Here is a 21,503-nt window from a genome sequence, read left to right as displayed (position 1 = left end):
ATATAACTCATACATGGATTGTAACGCCCCGATTCTCAGGTATTGTTAATATGACTTTTTTTTTTTGGATTAGGCCCTACTCGACGAGTTGGTTTACCTACTCGTCGAGTAGCAGTAAGAAGGATCGCGGGTTAAGTGACCTACTCGGCGAGTCCATATTGGGACTCGGCGAGTAGGAGCTGTCAAGTGAAACCCAAATTCCCGGGGTTTGCACCCCTATTTAAAGGGACCTTACCCTCCCTTAGACCTCCTTACAGTTCCAAAGAACCCTTGAGAGCCTTATTTGTGTGTGTGTGTGCCTTGTGTGTGTGTTGAAGCTTGAAAGAGAGTCCTTGGAGGGAGAAGACTTGGAGGAGAAGAGGATTGAAGCAATTGGAGTGTGGGAATCAACACTCATCTCAGATATCAACTTCAAAAGGTACCCAAACCGTAATTCTCCTTATAAATCTTCTTTGTTGGGTGAGTTTAGGGTTTTTCATTGAATATCAAGTTGGTATGATGAGCTATAGGCTAGATCTGAAGTTCTAACTTCAGATCTGGACTCTCTTTGGATTCTAGAAGCATAAAGTTGCAGCTTTAGTCGTGATTGATGTCCCTTTTGTGCATAAAGACCCCTTAATAGCTTAGATTTGCCATTTTGAGCCTTTAAAGCCATGCATGCACGTAAAGTTTGCAACTTTACGTGATAAGCATGCCCTAGAAGCTTGGATCTGTGATTTGGAGTCGTTAAATGGCTCAAAATGGATTTGTATGGGAAGAGGACTCAATGAACTCGGCGATTCGCATAAAGATGGCCATTGAACTCAGCGAGTTGGTTGAACAACTCGGCGAGTCTGATGAATTGAAGATTTCCATAAGACTCGACGAGTTGAAGAACAACTCGGCGAGTTGGAGGAGTTTTAGCCAAGAATATGTTCACGAGTACATCCATCGAGTCGCAGGGGGGAACTCGACGGGTGACCTTAGGGTCTGATCGGGATTCGAAGGAACTCGGTGAGTTTGATGGTGCTTTAAGGGACTCGGTGAGTAACTAGGTGTACTCGGCGAGTTGAGGTCAACATGGACTGTTGACCTTGACTGAGGACTTGGACCTTGATCAGGGGTTGACTATTGGGTTACGGAGTACCTTATACGGATAAAGGCTTATGCGTACATTGAACTATGGTTATAGGTGGTGGGGTCGGTGTCGAGTGATCCGAGAGTTAGAGTTTACCTTCCAAGTCGACATTTGCGAGATGAGTTATCCTCACTATATCGATAGGGTCTACGGCACCAAGGCCGACCCTTAGTTATTATTGTTATGGTATGATACATGTGGTTATGACCTGTTAGATAGGAATCGGGGTGGATAGTATGTTATGCTCTTATGATCCATAGGGATTGGTATGTTAGTGACCTGCTAGATCGGTACTCTAGTTATAGGAGAATTTTATGATTTATGATCAGTGTGACATATATGTTGATGTTTATATATATGCTTGTATATGATAGTATGCGTACATGGTTATTTGTTTGTGGTTGGGTTGAGGCGGTCCTGCTTTGTGCTGAAAGCTAATATACCCTATGAGCAGTCCGAGGGGACTGTAGGCCCACGTGGCGGACCAGTCATGTCGAAGGCTCTGGATAGATTCAAACAGACTATAGGCCCGGTAGGGCGGTCTAGTCAAGCCGATGGCCCAGTATGAATGTTGATTGATTGATTGTTACTGTTATGGTATTGTCAGTGTGGCGTTGGTATTTTGGGGGTAGTTCACTAAGCCCTCGGGCTTACAGTTTTCAATTTGTTGTTTCAGGTACTTCAGGAGATCGGGAAAAGGTGAATGCGTGACCGTATCGCTCATCATCCTTATGTTATGATTTTTGGGACGCTCTGATGGGAAAAATGATTTGAAAACATTTTGTAAACAATGCAATGTGGTTTTTATTATGATTGAAAATGTTTAAAATTTTTGTGAATTTTATGGATGTTACATGGATTTTAAAAGTCGGATATACGAATGTCGCATTTGTATAAATCTTAAACACACACTATAGAATTTATTAATTTTTTTTATATTTGTACATTATCATCCCAATTCAATATAAAATTTTACGATGTTACATGAATTGTGCCCGATAGTAGGCTTTGAAGATCAAGTTAGATCGATGTGTATGAGGAGATGATTTCTCTTATCCGGAGAGAACCATATTGGTGGAAAAAGTATATGTATATAGTGTAAGCTCATGTCTGAGAATGGAAGATCCTCATCATGGAGAGGTATGTGTTCTATTTATAGAGTTAGATCAATGGACACTTAGGACAAACCTTGTGCCAACCCACTTCATGTCGTTTAGTTCATATCAATGGTGTTGTCAGGGACTAGGTTGTGCTACCATGTAATGTTGTAGGACGGTGTTGTCAAACGGTGCGCCTATGTTGTGCAGTCATGCGGAGTTGTCAAACAGTGTTTTTATGTTTTTTAGGTCATATCAATGGACATGGCATCATCATCCATAAAAACACTAACAACCTAAATATACAAATAAAGTCTATATCTCTAAAAGACACACATTCCATAATAGTTCTTTGAGTAATGAATTTTTATTTTTTTCTATATTTAGGTAACTATTTTCATTTGCATATTTTTGACTAGTAAAATTATTTAACCTATTCATAATAGGATAATATTACCGATAGTTACAAATAACATCACCTTATTTTGAATAGGGCAAACAAATTTATTGGTCAAATCGCATAAAAAAATAAGGTTATTTGAAGGGAAAAAAAAAAAACCAAAGTTCCAACTCTTAGGTTATTCGCTATTTGAATTGCTTTAACTAGTTTGTTTTAACACTACAAGGACAACCAATATTGAGTTATATGAATTATATGGGATGTTAAAAAGGGTAGGTGGTGATACGATTTTTGTTAGGTATCTAAAGTACCCATGCCATTTGGATTCTTGAAAGTAAACACCAGAATGGAAGGATAAATTTTGACATCTGCTCATGAAAGGAACTTATCTTGTGCCATTAATGTGATTGCGCAGTGGGAAAGATAAGGCACATGCTATTTTTAAAGGCGAATATTTGTTTTATGTGTATTATTAATTTTATTAATAAAACGAGTGTTCTAGAGTATGTATTTTTTTTATTTTATTTTTTATTTTATTATTATTATTATTATTTTTTTTAATGCATTGTTTAATTACATTTATCATCTTATCCTATTGGGTAAATGACACAAAAAACACTCTTTTTATACAGAAATTCGATTTTGACACCGTGTTTTTTTTTTGTGTCAATTTTGACACTGTGTTTTCCAATTTGTTACAATTCTGACTACTTGACCGGTTAACCAGGTTACATGCTGACGTGGCATGATGACGTGTCAGTTTTGATGACGTGGCATGCTGACATGATATGCTGACGTGTCAAAATTGAATTTTTTTTCCACAAAAAACACTAAGTTTTCACTTTTTTTTTTCGATTTTAAATCTAAATTTAATTTTTTATTTCAATTTTGACACCATGTTTTTTTTTGTTCCAATCGAACATCATTTATCAAATTTTGTTCAATTTTGTCTATTTTCCATTTGAAAGCATATAAATCTTTTTTTATTACATTTTAAACCGTATAAACATATTTTTTTCGTTTAAAAACCACATTTTTATTTAAATATAACGTGTTTTTTTTCTTACATTCAAAGCATTAGTTATACCATGAGAATCAAACTAACCATAAGCTTCTAATAAGATGTAAAAATTTGATGAGTTGCAAATTTGATATCCGAATTTTGATCGACTACACGCCTCCAAACTTCCAAACACATTTTAAAGTTGCATATTAATATAAAATACAATTTTTATATAACTAATACATATTTATACATAAAAATACGGTTTGAGTGTAAGAAAGTATTTATAAAAAACTATGGTTTTTAAAAGAAAAAAAAACAGATTTATACGGTTTAAATGTATTTAAAAAATATTGATACGGTTTCAAATAGAAAATTGTCAACTTTGAACAAAATTGGAAAAAATGATGTTCGCTTTGGAACAAAAAAACATAGGGTCAAAGTTGAAAGAAAAAAATTAAACTTAGTGTCAAAATCGGAAAAAAAAAACCTAGTGTTTTTTGTGAGAAAAAAATTCAATTTTGACACGTCAGCATATTATATGAGCATGCCACGTCATCAAAGCTGACACGTCAACATGTAACCTGGTTAACCGGTCAAGTGATCAGAATTGTAACAAATTGGAAAACAAAGTGTCAAAATTGACAAAAAAAAAAAAAAAACACGGTGTCAAAATCGAATTTCTGTATAAAAAGAGTGTTTTTTGTGTCATTTACCCTATCCTATTTCTATTTGAATATTTAGTAATATTATCAAATTTGTTTTAAGATTGTTAAAGAACAAAAACCTTTAAACGTTTAGTTTGATTTCAATGTTTTTATAGCATCACAAGCTCGATCTTGCACAAATAAAAGAGGGTGATGATGTCTATCGATTCAAATAAGAGTTTGATTGTTATCTTTGTGGAGAAAAGTCTTTAGGTGTGTTTGGGAAAGACTTTTTGTAAAAGTCAGTAATTCTTTACTTTTTGTAAAATCATTTTTTTGTCTAAAAAGTTATCCTTTTATCATACATTTTTTAGGTATTGACTTCAATAAATTAATAAATCATTTAAAAAAAACACTCACAAACACCCCACCTTTGTATTGATGCAAATCAAGAAACAATGACCAAACTCTTGATGCTTCCTCCCCGTGAAAAAAAGTCATTTTCAATTGTTTATCTTAGTGACAGTAAAGTCAAGAAGGCTAGTGATGTTGCATAGTCTTTCTGAAAATATTGTTTATTTTGTTACTGGTTTTGCTTGTTTGTTGTGTTTTTGGTTATATTTGTTTTGATGACTGATCTCAAAATATGTATTGTAATTGTTTCTCGAACAGTTTTTATATCGTGTTTAATGGTAATTGTTGTTTGTTATTGGTTGAGGTAATAAACTTAATGAATTGCTAACTGTTTTCGTTTATGTATGATTGAAATGATGATGTACTTTCTTTATTATGGGTGAAATGGTAATATACTTCGTACATTACCTTGTGGTAGTATACTTTCTTTGAAGATTCTAAAATGGTTGAAGTGGTAATATACTTTATTTGAAGATTCTTAAATGGTAATGTACTTTGTTTGAAAATTTCCTTTTTGGTTGTTTTCTTATAGATACATATTTTTATGTAGGATAAATTACACGGATGGTCCCTGTGGTTTAGGATAATCTGTGTGTTTGGTTCCTAACAAATTTTTTTTTTTTTTTTAACTCGGATCGTCCCTATTTTATATTTTTGTTGCATGTTTGGTCCTTATTAGATGTAAAAAGACTACTTTGCCCTCATCTTATATAATTTTATATTAATGATTTATTTTATTTTTACTAATATATAAATTAAATATTAAAAAAGTTAAAAAGAATCCTAAACCTAATCTAACCCCACTTCCCAATTCCCTCATTCACGTTTTCTCCCACCTCCCGTCTTCTTCATCCACCGCCTCCAACCCTCTCTACCATTGCTGACCACCAGCAGCTATTACCCTTGCCACCAGCTTCCGATGATGGTTGTCTTTCCATCGTGTTCTTCCTTCAAAGCCCACCGACTGAACCACAAAAATCTCAGAGCATACTGACGAAGTTCGCCAAAGAAGGAGGAGATGAAGCAGACACTTGAACCAGATGAGACAGGTTCGATTTACATCGTGTTCTTTCTATAATATAGGTTCAATTTCAATTTCAGTTCGATTTCATATTTGATTTCGAGTATTGAGTTTGATTTCTGTTTTGGTTCGATTTCAAGCTTCACATTGCCATCGATTTTGATTTCAGTTTTCATGTTTAATTTCGGTTTTAGGTTTGAATTCATAATTGATTTCGAGTTTTGAGTTTGATTTCAGTTTCAGTTCGATTTCAAGCTTCAAATTGCCATCAATTTAGATTTCAGTTTTCATGTTCTTTTGGTTTCAGGATTGCTTTCAAAATCAATTTAAGGCTCAAGTTCCGATTTTGGTTATTATCGGAATCTGATTTATTGTCGGAGAAGACCAGAATCTCCATCGATTTCATAAGAAACCACTTATTTGACTTCTGATAACATGGCTCGGAACCACCAACGACATGTTTGAGATCTCTTCCTAGTTGATTTCTGTTTTTTTAGTTTATGGAATCTGTTTGGGTTTGATGGAGGTATGCTGGAGAATACATTATTTTGATTTTGGTTTGGTATATGTTGTTGGTTCGCCAGAGAACACAGAGTTATGGTGGTTTGCCTGAGAAGACGAATTTGTGGGTGGTTTACAGAGAAGAAGGAGAGGGGTGGGTGGAGTGATAATTTAGGATCCTATAATTTAGGACCCATCAGATTTTAATATTTACCTACTATCATTTCCACAATTAATTATTATTATTTTAATTAACTGATAATTTAAAAAAATATAAAAGAAATCAATAAAGGTAAATCAGTCTTTTTAAAACGAATAGGGACCAAACGTGCAATAAAAATTTAAAATAGGGATGATCCGAGTTAAAAAAAATTGTTAGAGACCAAAAACGCAGATTACCCTAAACCACAGGGACTATCCGTGTAATTTACCTATTTTTAATAATAAATACATATTTATCATTTATTTATGAAAAAGTAATATGTACTTTGAAGTATAAATACACATTTATTATTTATTGATTATGTATATACAAAAATATGCAAGAAATACAAATTTAAAGAAAAAAAATACAATTTTTTATGATCTAAGAAAAAATATTTATCATTTGTTTTTGTTTATGTATTTTGTATATAAAAATATACAAAACTTTTGGTGATAACGCACCTAAAGATTACCTTAAAACCGACTTTTTTTTTTTTTTTTTTTTTAAAAAAAAAAAAAAATGTCAGTGTTTATATATCATTTTCCTTATAAGAAAAGGCTATCTATGTGTTTTTCTTTTAAATATTTATTTAATGAATTAAAATAAATATAACTACCATAATATATCCATAATTATTTTTAATCAGTGTATAATTTCCAGAAACCGTTAGTCCGTACTCTGTTGATCACGTCGTACTTTCAGACCAAACAACCGTCGCCGTAGTAGTTCCGACTTCCGATGGCTTAAATTCCATGGCTGAAGAACGATTCAGTGGTTTCAGGTTAGGATTTGCCGTTAGTGGCAATCCACTTTAGGTCGTGCAAGAGAAGCCCAATTTGTGTTCAGATCATCATCGTTGTCATCACTTCGATGCATTTCTCAATCGCCCCTTTCAGCTTGTACCTTGACGACAATCTAAATCTGTAGCGGTGGCTCACGGTGGCTGTCGTGGTGGCAGGTGGTAGTTGCAGCGAGGTCACCAATAGAAAGACTTGGGCCTTAGATGTTCTTTACCCAAACTCAATTTGCAATTTGGATAGAGATGTCCCACATTACACTTAACAGAAACGAGTGGACAACAAACAAACACAAATTGCAACACCAGATCAGGTGTCAGAGAGAAGATGGCTACAAACCTTGTTCACGGCGTTTATCAACACCACCGCCGCCTGATACCACCGCAGCAATGTTTTAACTTCCACCATGATCGGACCTCCATTAACGTCAACACCGTATCCTCAAATCTGAAGCAGTTCATTAAGCTCCGTAGGAAAATTAGGGTTCCGAGAGCACCTCCGGTTATCCGTAGATTCACCACCATTTCTGCATCACTTGATCTAACCGAAGACAATGTCAAGCTCGTTTTAGATGACGCTAGAACAAAGGCAAGTTTTAATCTCATTAATCAATCAAAATTTCATATCCATAACGTCTAAAACCCTAAATTCGTTCTGATTTTGTGCAGTTTTCACACTTATTCGATGCATCAGTAGGAATGACAGGTGAGCTACTTTTCCATATCGGTTTACTTTCCAGTTTCCTCCATTGATTTCATTACCTTATTGAATCAAAACAAAAACGAATCTATGAAAACAGGAGTTGCAGAATTAGCTGAAGTAGATGGACCATTTGTGAAGATTAGACTCAAAGGTCGATTCTGGCATGAACGTTCTCTTGTTTTAGCTAGACTTGGAAACTATCTGAAAGAGAGGATTCCAGTAAGCTTATTCCATTTCAATCTTGTAACATTCTTCATCAATGGTTATAACAATGGCGGAAACGGTTGTTTTCAGGAGATATTGGAGGTGGACATTGAAGATGAGAAGCAATTAGATGATAGCCCTGAAAACTTTTGAGCTTTTGGATTTACAAATCAAGATTCATGAATGAATATCACAAAACCACAATGTTGTAACTTGTAAGCATTCATCTGATTAGCAACTAAAATACATCTTTTCAATTTTCATATATGAAATGCATTCATAAACACAAACAATACACAACAAATAATACACAACAAAATTGTCTATCAGTCAACTAGTTAAAACCAAATTATGATCAAACCCTGAAACAACTTGCAAAACATTTGTATCTTCTGAAAACTCAACCACCATTGGTTCATGTTCATCCATGGAGCTACCCAACCCAAGCCTCCCACTTCTCCCACACCCCCAAGAAAAAACCTCTCCATTGTCCGTGAGGACAATGGAGTGGACCCGCCCACCCGACACTGATACGGGCTTTTCCCCTAAAAGCCCATCCACAAGCAACGGAATATTCCCTGGACCTTCTCTTCCAAGTTGACAATTTTGCCCCCAACCCCATGAAAACACCCCTGAGATACCTTCACCACCTTCTGCAGATGGAATCTGGCATATAGCTAAAGAATGCCCTAGCCCTGAAGAAATTGAAACAGGGTGGACACTTATATCAACAGGAAGTAACTGTAACTCCAAATCTTGTGTTGATCTTCCCAATTGCCCATATACATTGCTTCCTCCACTTAATAAAGTTCCATCACCTGAATCAAGATTCAAAAACACTTTTTTTTTATCATTTTGGTGTAAAAAAATAGTATAATAGATTGGAGATTGTATCTGGTAAATAAAACATGACATAACAGGTTATACTGTATTTAACTGATGTTAGTCCTAGACTTACGTAAAAGAACCAAGGTGTGGTCAAGTCCACATGACACATCAGCAACTTCAACACCTTTTAATTCGTCAATCAAACATGGCTCCCATATGATAGGCATATCATTCTCTTTACTCATAGCTTCCAATACTACTTTTTCAGCATCTTCACGCTTTGACAAATTGTTTACAGAATCGAGTGGGGACACACCTGTAATTTCTCTCTTTCCTAATCTACCATCAGCTGAATAACCCCAACCGAATAACTTTCCATCTTTAGTAAGTGCAAGAGCGTGTCCCCATCCAAATGAGACCTGTTTGTTCATTACAATCTATCAGATGATATTATCTTTAAGATGATAATATCTGTTACTGAAGGTTTGATTAGTGATTCCACACCTTAATTATCTCTTCTTTTGAAAGAGATTTTATTTTGGTGGGATGAATGGCTTCTGTGATTCCGATTCCAAGACCTAATTGACCCCGTTTTGATTTTCCCCAAATCCATATACACCCGTCGATTCCAATAGCTGCAGAAACAACACCAGAGGCAAATGCAGATTTTACATCACTTAATCCCTCTATTCTTTTTGGTTCAATCCATGTTTCTCTGTTACAAAAAATGAACAGTGTTAATGTTCTAGATTTTATTTCCATATTGGCTAGTAGCATTCAGCGATTTATTCATGCTTAATAAAAAAAAAGAGAAAAGAAACAGCATACAATGTTAGGATTGTTACAGAAAATGCTAGATTTTTTTTTCTCCAAAATAGCTAGCCTAGTAGATTCTGGTAAATAGAGAGAGAAATGAAAATGAAAATAGGTGGAAAGTGAAATTGTACCTAGGGGAATCAAGGTTCCGACCGAGTTGTGATTCGGCATTGCGACCCCAAGACCAGAGGTGGCCTTGGGAAGTAACGGCGAGAGAGTGGTAGTGACCGGCGGCGATGCTGGAAACATCGGGAGGTAGGGCTGAGATTGGAGTGGGTTCGTAGGCGTCAGAATTGATTCCGGTGACGGAGATTGGTAAGCCAAGAGCACCATGGCTACCGTCTCCGAAACTCATTACGGTGGTGGTGGTGGTCATCCATCGGCAGTTGGTGACGCCTTTGAGAGGGAAGTTCTTCAAAACGCGAAACATCGGTAGTTAGAAGTTTTCGGATGGCTGGATCAGATCTTATAGTTAATTGATGCCTCGCCTCGCCTCGCCATTCATGAATCGGAGACCCGAATTTTCGTAGTTCGTCGCTTTTGGGGAATCCAAAATCTTAAACAAAACTCCCATCCACTACGATCAACTTATTTGTTTGATTTTTTTATTATAATTTTTTTTTTTCATTTAATAGAATTAATATAGATCATTTATATAAAATTAAATTAATTATTTATATTATATAAAATCATATTATTTTTGTGAACCACAAATCTAATCTACTTTATAGTTTTACTTATATCTCGCACTTCCACTTATGTCTATGCAAGATTGTAAAAAATAAATATCGCTAGACTTAAAACATTTTAGTATATAAAATCATATTATTATAATTTATTTATGTTTTTCTGATTTAAAAATCTTCTAACTTTTGACGTTTTGATTGAATATACTACTTAATGTTGTTTGTTTATTTATTTATTTTCACGTTTTATATAATTACATTATATCATATTGTTTTATTTATTTATTTATTTTCACGTTTTATATAATTACATTATATCATATTGTTTGTTTTTTTTGACATTTTGATCAAATGCATAAATTAATATTAAAAAGTTGATAACTATCAATCATCAAATATAATTATTTAATGTTGTTTTTGATATTTTGATCCAATACACACATTAAAATAAAACAATGATAACTATCAATCATTCAAAACAATTATTTAATGGTGTTTTTTGATATTTTGTTTGTTTACATCATCCGTTTATACGTCTGTTTATTCGGTTTTAAATTGTTATACAATTATCTTTTAAACGAACGATCTTATACGGTTTTAAAGATTTTGTTTGTTTACATTATTTCAATTTATAATTTAATATTAAAAATAATTTACAACTTAGTTATGTTCTTTTATATGAAGAAAATGTAAAGAAATACATTAAACATGAAAAAACATAAGTAAAAAGTTTGACAGGTACCAATATATATATATATATATATATATATATATATATATATATATATATATATATATATATATATATATATATATATATATATATATATTTTGTAACACCGTAAATTTCAAAACAAAATTTTCAATTTTCTTATAAAACATAATCGGATTAATATTCATCAAACAACCATATTAATTATCCAATATAGGTCAATACAAAATCCCAAGATCACAATGTAAAAACTCCGAGTGTGTGTACGGATCAAGCCGGCGCCTTCCCGCGGTCGTCACTAGTACCTGAAACAATAACATCAAACACTGTAAACACAAAACTTAGTGAGTTCCCCAAAATACCACGTTTAACACATAAAAGTCACTCGAGGCTATAACTCTGTGGGTCCGTGCACCCAAACTCTATGAACCCTCAGGTTCTAACTCTGATAAACATGCACCACATAAATCACATAGAAATAATGCAGTACAACACATAACATACATAGCATACAAATACTCTATCACATAACTCTGGTTACCTACTCATGGTAAAGTATAGTGAGAAGACTCACCTCGCGTATCTCGGTATCTCACGAATCCTGGAAATCCCTCGTGCTCGATCCTCCGAGCTCTAATCCTCCTATAACATTATATGTCTCGAATTAACACTTTATATCTCTAAAGTTGACTATCCCTAAGAATTCAACACAGGTCAACTCTGGTCAACGGTCAACGGTCAACTTTGACCGGACTCGGCGAGTGCTACGACGACTCGGCGAGTCTAGACGTTTTCACCAACCCTCTGAAATTCCCTTCCTACACGTCGAGTATTCCCCCCCTACTCGACGAGTTTCACCTGGAAGAATCGCGGGGCCACCCCGACTCAACTCGCCGAGTCTCAAGAACAACTCGGCGAGTCCCAGTTCGACTCAGTCCACTCGTTATCCCTCTCCAACTCACCCTGACTCACTGAGTCTACCCATGACTCGATTGGACCACTCACTGAGCAATCCCAAGGCAATCTTCAAACTACTCGCTGAGTCTGATGAACAGACTCGGCGAGTCCATGCCATGCAACCACTCCAACTTGCTTCTAAGGTCAGATCTGCTTCCACAATCTATAGATCTGGCCTCCCTAGACTGATTCATCACGTAAAGCTTCTATCTTGGTGCCCATAACACACCCCATGGCTCATAAATGGAGTTTTGACCTAAGGCATGAGGATTCCAATCCAAAGCCTCCATTGATTCCCAAAAAGCTTGGGTAAAGGGACACTCTGGACCTCTAAGGGTCCAGATCTATGATTCAAACCTCATAAGGGACCAAGAGGACACTAGATCTTGCCACAAAAGGGTTCAACAAACCCTAAATCTAGATAAACAACAACAAGGAAGAAGATAACTCGAAATTATTACCACAATAGTGATGCTCTGGACTCCAAACCCTCAGAAGTGGCTCCACTTGCTTTCCCTTGGCTAGTTCTTCTCCTTCCTTGCAACAATGACACCTCCAAGATCAATAATGGCCTCCTACTTAGCTCCAAATGCTCACACTCGATTAGGGTTTCACTCAAGGGACTGGTGAGCACAAATGACGGCCATTAGGCCCTTTAAATAGGTCTCAAACCCGAGAAATTAGGGTTTCATTACACAGCGCTGACTCGCCGAGTCCATATCCTGGACTCGCCGAGTCTAGGCGCGATCCCGCGACCAGATCCGCATCCCTACTCGGCGAGTCTGAGCTCCAACTCGCCGAGTCCCCTCTCAAATCACCAAAAACACAAATATACAAGATACCTGAAAAATCCGGCTGTTACAACTCTCCCCCACTAGGACTAGACTTCGCCCTCGAAGTCTCGCTCTAAAAACAGCTCCGGATGCTGCTCCTGCATCATACGCTCTAGATCCCAGGTCATCTCTGATCCCCTCCGATGTTGCCACTGAACCAACACCAGAGGTACCTCCTTATTTCTCAGAACCTTGATCTTCCGATCCCTGATGGCCACTGGTCTCTCGGCATAATTCAGGCTTGCATCCACTTGAATATCCTCTAACGGAACCACTGCTGATTCATCGGCTATACACTTCCTCAACTGCGACACATGAAAAGTGTCGTGAATCTGTCCCAACTCTGCTGGCAACTCCAACCGATAGACTACCCGACCTACCCTCGCAATCACACGAAATGGACCTATAAACCGGGGCCCCAACTTGCCCCTCTTCCTGAACCGAATCACTCCTTTCCAAGGAGAAACCTTCAAGAGAACGAAGTCGCCGACCTGAAATTCAAGCTCGGACCGGCGCCTGTCCGCATAACTCTTTTGTCAGCTCTGGGCGGTTAATAACTTCTGTCTGACCCGCTGTATCTGCTCTGTCGTCTGAATCACGATCTCTGTACTGCCCATCACTCTCTGCCAACCTCACCCCAACAAATGGGAGTCCGACACCTCCTACCATACAACAGCTCTAAGGGCGGCATACCGATGCTCGAATGATGGCTGTTATTGTAGGAAAACTCCGCCAAGGGTAAATACGTATCCCAGCTACCCCCAAAATCCAATACACATGCTCGAAGCATGTCCTCAAGCGTCTGAATCGTCCGCTCATTCTGGCCGTCTATCTGGGGATGATATGCGGTACTAAAATGCAGTTTAGTACCCAACTACTCATGAAATTTCTTCCAGAATCGGGAAGTGAAACGCACATCACGGTCCGAAACAATCGAGATCGGCACCCCATGCCGAGATACCACTTCTCTCACATAAACCTCCGCCAACTTCTCCGCCGAAGAACTCTCACTGGTGGCAAGAAAGTGAGCGCTCTTTGTCAACCTATCCACAATCACCCAAATTGCATCAACTCCTCTGGCAGTCCTCGACAATTTGGTGATGAAATCCATAGTGATCTGTTCCCACTTCCACTCGGGAACCTCCAATGGCTGTAACTTTCCATGCGGTCTCTGGTGCTCGGCCTTAACCCTTCGACAGATCAAACACCTCTCGACAAACCATGCGACGTCCCTCTTCATACAAGGCCACCAATACTCTTTCCTCAAATCCAAATACATTTTCGTAGCCCCGGGATGGATCGAAAATTTTGATCTATGAGCTTCCTCCATCAATGTAGTACGCGTACCGCCCACAAACGGTACCCAAATCTGGCCCTGAAAAGTCATAAGCCATCGACTATCCGAAACGAACTCTGAAACCAAACCAACGACCCGTTCTCTCTTCTGCATCTCCGGATGCACAGCCTCGGCCTGTGCCCCACGAATGGCGTCCAGAACTGGAGCTATCACGGTCAATCTCAAACATACATTTCGCAGTGGAGTACTCTCCGCCCTGCGGCTCAACGCATCAGCCACCACATTAGCCTTGCCCGGGTGGTACAGGATCTCACAATCATAATCCTTGACCACATCTAACCACCTCCTCTGCCACATATTTAGGTTAGGCTGATCCATCAAGTACTTCAAGCTCTTATGGTCCGTGTATATCGTACAACGAACCCCATACAAGTAGTGACGCCAAATCTTGAGGGCGAACACCACTGCCCCCAACTCTAGATCATGTGTGGGATATCTCGTCTCATGAGGCTTCAACTGCCTCGATGCATATGCTATCACATGTCCCTTCTTCATCAGCACCGCTCCCAGCCCTAAAATCGATGCATCACAAAATACCACAAAATCTTCCATCCCTTCCGGAAGAGCTAATACCGGAGCTTCGCACAACCTTTGGCGAAGCGTCTCAAAGGAGGTCTGCTGCTCGGGACCCCATAAAAATGTAACACCCTTCCGGGTCAATCTGGTGAGTGGCACTGCGATCTTGGAGAAGTCCTTGATAAACCTCCGATAGTACCCTGCCAACCCAAGGAAGCTCCTGATCTTAGAGGGTGACTTTGGCACCTCCCAACTCATCACCGCATCAACCTTGGCCGGATCGACCAATATCCCTTTCTGATTAACGAGGTGCCCTAGAAACTGGACCTCCCGCAACCAGAAATCGCACTTGGAAAACTTTGCATAAAGTTTCTCCGATCTCAAAACCCCAAGAACTTCCCTCAAATGCTCCTCATGCTGCTTTCTAGATCTCGAATATACCAGAATATCATCGATGAATACAATCACCGACCGATCCAACATCGGCCTGCATACCCTGTTCATGAGGTCCATGAACACAGCCGGGGCATTGGTGAGCCCAAAAGGCATCACCACAAACTCATAATGCCCATAACGCGTCCTGAATGCTGTCTTCTGGACGTCCTCGTCCCGTACTCTCACCTGATGATAGCCCGACCTCAAATTGATCTTGGAGAACTAAGTTGCTCCCTGTAACTGATCGAATAAATCGTCGATCCTCGGCAACGGGTTACGGTTCTTGACCGTCAGCTTATTCAATTCTCGGTAATCAATACACATTCGATGCGATCCGTCCTTCTTCTTCACAAACAGAATGGGTGCTCCCCACGGCGAGCTACTCGGCCGAATAAACCCCTTACCTAGCAGCTCCTGAAGCTGCGAGGATAACTCTTGCATCTCTGGAGGTGCAAGACGATAAGGCACCTTAGCGATAAGCGCGGCTCCCGGAACCAAATCAATACTGAACTCCACTTGCCTCACGGGAGGCACACCCGGTAATTCTTCGGGAAAAACATCTGGAAACTCACGCACCACCGGAACTTCATCCACTGAACTCGGTCTCTCGGAGATCACTCGTGTATCCATCACATACACCACAAAACCCTTACAGCCCTGCTGTAAACACTGCCTCACCCTAGCGGCCGAACAAAAGGCTGATCCAGAATGTGTACCCTCGCCGTATACTGAAAGAACTCCCCCACTAGGATCTTGTATGGTCACCAGCTGACGCTCGCAGTCGATAACCGCACCGAATCGGCTCAACCAGTCCATGCCCACTATGACACAGACATCACCCATCGCAATAGGAACCAGATCAATCGGAAACTCAACCCCAAAAATCTCTAACACACATCACCAGAGGACCTCCGTGGCACAAATCACTCTGTCGGCAGCTATGGAAACTCGCAGAGGCCGACTCAATGCCTCACGACTAACACTGATATGCTGACTAAAGGCCAAAGATACAAAAGACCGACTCGCACCCGAGTCAAATAACACTAAAGCAGGCACAGAGTTCACAAAGAAGGTACCTATGCATAACATAATATAAGCATAACATCTCAACACCAAAATAAATATATAGAAGGAAACGTACCAGCCACAACGTCGGGTGTAGCGCGGACCTCCTCCGCAGTTAGCTGAAAGGATCTCCCTTGAGCTCTCGGTGCCTCGGCCTTCACGGGCCGACTCTCTATAGCTTTGATGGCGGCAGGGGCAGATCCCTGAGATGCTCCACGCAGCAGCGGACACTCCGCCTTCCGGTGTCCGGTCTGGTTGCAGTGAAAACACACTACAAACCCCTTAGGGCAGTCCTTGGCCATATGCCCCTCCTTGCCACATTTGTAGCAAGATCCTGCTCGATAGACTCCATCATGACCCTTGCCGCACTTCCCGCAAGTGCGACCCTTCTGGCTCCCGGGTTTGGGATCAGCGGGCTTGGCCCGCTTGGCTGCCGGCTGGGACTGTGCCGGCCGCCGATCCCTCCCCAGAGACTCCGCCTCCTCCCTGGCCTGTGTCTCAAGCTCAATCTCCCTCTTCCGGGTATTTGCCTGAAGCTCAGCAAATGTCCGATACGAGGAGTTCGCGGTGAACTCCTGAATATCCGGTCTCAAAATGCTCAGGTAGCGGCTCATACGTGCCTGCTCAGTGGACACGTGCTCAGGGCAGAACATCGCCCTCTCATGGAACATCCTCGTGATCGCTGTAACTGACTCAGTACCCTACTTGAGGGTCAGAAACTCCTGTGCCAAATGCTCCCTCTCCACCTGGGGAACGTACTCATCCTGGAACATGGTAGTGAACCTCTCCCAGGTCACTGCCAAAAGCTCAGCAGGCGTAAAATGCATCGTCACAAACTTCCACCAGTCCTTCGCTCCCAAGCGAAGTTGGTTCAGCGCGAACCGAACCTTCAGATGCTCAGGAGATGAGCAAGTGAAGAAGCACCCCTCCATATCAGATATCCACCTCATAGCTGCCACCGGATCCTGTGTACCATCAAACTCTGGTGGTTTGGTGTTGCTGAACTCCCGAAACAGTGACGCATCACCTCCCTGGGGTCTCGCCGCAGCGATCGCTGCGGTAGCCGCTGCAACAGCAGCCTCAGAAAGAGCGGCGTAACGCTCGTCAAATGTCTCTATCAGCGCGGTCTTAATAGACCCGAACATCTCTGGTATCTCAGCCCTGATGACCGCAGCCACCTCCTCATGAATGATCTGTCGAATCTCCTCATCACTAGCTCCGGCACCCTCCGACATATGACGTGTCCTCACCATGATCAACCTCTGAAATACAACATGCGATAAATTAGAATTCACTCGAGCATTCTCACACTCGACAATCCACCCCTCCTTGATTCTTGGTAGCCCAAAGATTCTTATTTGGACTGTGCACCGCCCCGGTGCTTTCAGTAGTATGGGCCCAATACTACTGTCCACACTATCTCAGTACACACCCCAAATCTTCCTCTTCGGATCCCAATTCCCAAGTACTCTATCATGCGTAGACCACTCTCTAATAGATCTCTCATAAGCCCCTCGCTGCTACCTACTCACTCTCAAGCATCTCATAGCAGCTCACCCCTCCCTAGGCTAAGGCATCACAAATCAGGCCACTCTAGTCCTATTAACAATACCTAGCCTACTCTAGCATGCAGATACATCATATCAATATCAATATTACATAATATAAAGGTATTTTGGGAATTCACCGTTCGGGCGCTGACTGATCGTACACACGTTTCTTCCTGGCATTTGTTTCTTTTTCAAGAAAATCTTTTACTCTTAGAAAAGTTAGGTTTTCTTTTGAAAATATCTTTCCAATTCCTCAGTTTGAGTTCAAATACTCCCGAAGGTGTACCCGAATCCCTCAAACCAAGGCTCTGATACCAAATTGTAACACCGTAAATTTCAAAACAAAATTTTCAATTTTCTTATAAAACATAATCCGATTAATATTCATCAAACAACCATATTAATTATCCAATATAGGTCAATACAAAATCCCAAGATCACAATGTAAAAACTCCGAGTGTGTGTACGGATCAAGCCGGCGCCTTCCCGCGGTCGTCACTAGTACCTGAAACAATAACATCAAACACTGTAAGCACAAAGCTTAGTGAGTTCCCCAAAATACCACGTTTAACACATAAAAGCCACTCGAGGCTATAACTCTGTGGGTCCGTGCACCCAAACTCTATGAAACCTCAGGTTCTAACTCTGATAAACATGCACCACATAAATCACATAGAAATAATGCAGTACAACACATAACATACATAGCATACAAATACTCTATCACATAACTCTGGTTACCTACTCAAGGTAAAGTATAGTGAGAAGACTCACCTCGCGTATCTCGGTATCTCACGAATCCTGGAAATCCCTCGTGCTCGATCCTCCGAGCTCTAATCCTCCTATAACATTATATGTCTCTAATTAACACTTTATATCTCTAAAGTTGACTATCCTAAGAAGTCAACACATGTCAACTCTGGTCAACGGTCAACTTTGACCGGACTCGGCGAGTGCTACGGTGACTCGGCGAGTCTAGACGTTTTCACCAACCCTCTGAAATTCCCTTCCTACACGTCGAGTATTCCCCCCCTACTCGATGAGTTTCACCTGGAAGAATCGCGGGGCCACCCCGACTCAACTCGCCGAGTCTCAAGAACAACTCGGCGAGTCCCAGTTCGACTCAGTCCACTCGTTATCCCTCTCCAACTCACCCTGACTCACTGAGTCTACCCATGACTCGATTGGACCACTCACTGAGCAATCCCAAGGCAATCTTCAAACTACTCGCTGAGTCTGATGAACAGACTCGGCGAGTCCATGCCATGCAACCACTCCAACTTGCTTCTAAGGTCAGATCTGCTTCCACAATCTATAGATCTGGCCTCCCTAGACTGATTCATCACGTAAAGCTTCTATCTTGGTGCCCATAACACACCCCATGGCTCATAAATGGAGTTTTGACCTAAGGCATGAGGATTCCAATCCAAAGCCTCCATTGATTCCCAAAAAGCTTGGGTAAAGGGACACTCTGGACCTCTAAGGGTCCAGATCTATGATTCAAACCTCATAAGGGACCAAGAGGACACTAGATCTTGCCACAAAAGGGTTCAACAAACCCTAAATCTAGATAAACAACAACAAGGAAGAAGATAAATCGAAATTATTACCACAATAGTGATGCTCTGGACTCCAAACCCTCAGAAGTGGCTCCACTTGCTTTCCCTTGGCTAGTTCTTCTCCTTCCTTGCAACAATGACACCTCCAAGATCAATAATGGCCTCCTACTTAGCTCCAAATGCTCACACTCGATTAGGGTTTCACTCAAGGGACTGGTGAGCACAAATGACGGCCATTAGGCCCTTTAAATAGGTCTCAAACCCGAGAAATTAGGGTTTCATTACACAGCGCTGACTCGCCGAGTCCATATCCTGGACTCGCCGAGTCTAGGCGCGATCCCGCGACCAGATCCGCGTCCCTACTCGGCGAGTCTGAGCTCCAACTCGCCGAGTCCCCTCTCAAATCACCAAAAACATAAATATACAAGATACCTGAAATATATATATATATATATATATATATATATATATATATATATATATATATATATATATATATATATATATATATATATATATATATATACACACACACTGGACGAGTATACATATTTTGTTTGGCCTAATCCTCTATTTGCAATTGATCAATTATAGGTCTTGTTATATGAAAAAGTAATATTGATTTAAGGAATCTCAAAAGTGGAGATGTTTGTGATTGCCTTTTAGGTAAAATATCTTTTTTGACAAAAAAAAAAAAATTACTTTTGGCTTTTTACAAATTGTAAAAACTTTTGATTGATTTATCTTTTGAAAGAGCCAAAAGCTAAAAAACAAAAGTCATCAATTCATGATTTTTGAAAAAATTTAATTTTGTTTTTGTTAAAAATTGATTTAAAATGATTTTTTTTAAATAGCCAAATATCTTTTTTTGACTTTTAACTTTTTTTGAAAAAGCCAAAAGACCAAAAAATCATTTTCAAATGGAGTCCCAAACACCCTCTAAATTTGCTTTGGTTATATATATATATATATATATATATATATATATATATATATATATATATATATATATATATATATACACACATTAGATTACGATCCGCGTAAAACGCGCAGGAACGTATTAACAAATACATATAAATGTATCTAGATCAATTGTGACGTATATAACGAAAGTATGATGAATGTTCTTTTATTTTTCTAATATTGTGTAGATTACAAGTATAAGAAGATGCATAATCATCTATAAACCACATATAAATATCCGAGCATATAGAATAATTTGTGGGGCTTACTCCTTAGTCCTCGATCATAGTTTTATACTCATAGAATCCTAAAATAATACACCGAGATAGATTAATTTTTTTTTAATAAAGAGTAAAAGTTAAGAATTTCAATAGGATCTAACCAAATATAGTCGTTCTCATAACTCTTATTCTTAAAGAGTATCATACCATTCAACAAAAAGTCTAACTAAAATTTTTTCCGAAGTTATAAATCTAGAGGAAAAGTATCAATCACGGTAAACAAAGTCATAATAACATACACGTATAGAATGGTTAATCGCAAGAAATATCAATGCCTTTTCATCTATATAAAAATGATAGATTAAAAGAATTATATTTTCATTTATTTCGATTAAAACATTATACTTTCAAAAAATTCTTATTAAGACATTATATTATGAAAATTTTACCCTCTAATTAATAGCACTATACTTTCAAATTACGTTCATATTAAGACATTTTACTTTGAAACATCAACCAAGTTATTGCATTGAAATTGCTATGTATTGAGACAATATTGCTATTATACAATAGATTTCTAAAGTAAAATGCTAAAAAACAGAAACAAAAGTAAGGTCTCATAATAAACAAATCAATAAAATATGTTGTTATTCATTGCAATTACCTTATACAACAATAGTGCATATAATCGATATCAACCAACTATTACATGCTCCTCGATTCCAAAAGTATAGCAATATCCATTAAGCATTTTCAGTAGTAGACCATATTTGCAATACTAAACAAATTATAAATTTACGAATTTAAGTATATTTCTATCTTTATAGTCGAACAACATAATATGGTACATGTGAATGATAACAATCTTTCTGAATACATCTTTATCCTTGAAGT

General features: G+C 39.0%; 2 protein-coding genes across 2 annotated transcripts; one reads left to right on the top strand and one right to left on the bottom strand.

Annotated features, from left to right (window-relative positions):
* Window positions 1-7,077: 7,077 nt before the first annotated feature.
* On the top strand, window positions 7,078-8,371 carry LOC145005305 (uncharacterized). Its single transcript, XM_078964385.1, has 4 exons — window positions 7,078-7,790; window positions 7,871-7,907; window positions 8,002-8,123; window positions 8,199-8,371. The coding sequence occupies exons 1-4, from the start codon at window positions 7,530-7,532 to the stop codon at window positions 8,259-8,261; spliced, it is 483 nt and encodes a 160-aa protein (XP_078820511.1). The 5' UTR covers window positions 7,078-7,529; the 3' UTR covers window positions 8,262-8,371.
* Window positions 8,315-10,339, bottom strand: RUG2 (Regulator of chromosome condensation (RCC1) family protein). The gene is made up of 4 exons (XM_078964384.1): window positions 9,884-10,339; window positions 9,441-9,651; window positions 9,067-9,355; window positions 8,315-8,926 (listed from the first exon to the last, which is right to left on the bottom strand). Exons 1-4 carry the CDS (start codon window positions 10,180-10,182, stop codon window positions 8,439-8,441), a joined length of 1,287 nt encoding a protein of 428 aa, XP_078820510.1. The 5' UTR covers window positions 10,183-10,339; the 3' UTR covers window positions 8,315-8,438.
* Between the last annotated feature and the right edge of the window lie 11,164 nt (window positions 10,340-21,503).

This window comes from Lactuca saligna, chromosome 7 (genome assembly GCF_052625555.1).
Source record: "Lactuca saligna cultivar CGN05327 chromosome 7, ASM5262555v1, whole genome shotgun sequence".
In the NCBI taxonomy this organism is placed as follows: domain Eukaryota; kingdom Viridiplantae; phylum Streptophyta; class Magnoliopsida; order Asterales; family Asteraceae; genus Lactuca; species Lactuca saligna.
This window is presented reverse-complemented; position numbering and strand designations above follow the sequence as displayed.

Coding starts and splice junctions, on each gene's coding strand:
- RUG2 (XM_078964384.1), bottom strand. CDS start 10,182: ATGTTTCGCGTTTTGAAGAACTTCCCTCTCAAAGGCGTCACCAACTGC. Junction 9,652..9,883: donor CGGAACCTTGATTCCCCTAG/GTACAATTTCAC, acceptor TTTTTGTAACAG/AGAAACATGGATTGAACCAA. Junction 8,927..9,066: donor CCACACCTTGGTTCTTTTAC/GTAAGTCTAGGA, acceptor ATCTTGATTCAG/GTGATGGAACTTTATTAAGT.
- LOC145005305 (XM_078964385.1), top strand. CDS start 7,530: ATGGCTACAAACCTTGTTCACGGCGTTTATCAACACCACCGCCGCCTG. Junction 7,908..8,001: donor TGCATCAGTAGGAATGACAG/GTGAGCTACTTT, acceptor CTATGAAAACAG/GAGTTGCAGAATTAGCTGAA. Junction 8,124..8,198: donor ATCTGAAAGAGAGGATTCCA/GTAAGCTTATTC, acceptor GGTTGTTTTCAG/GAGATATTGGAGGTGGACAT.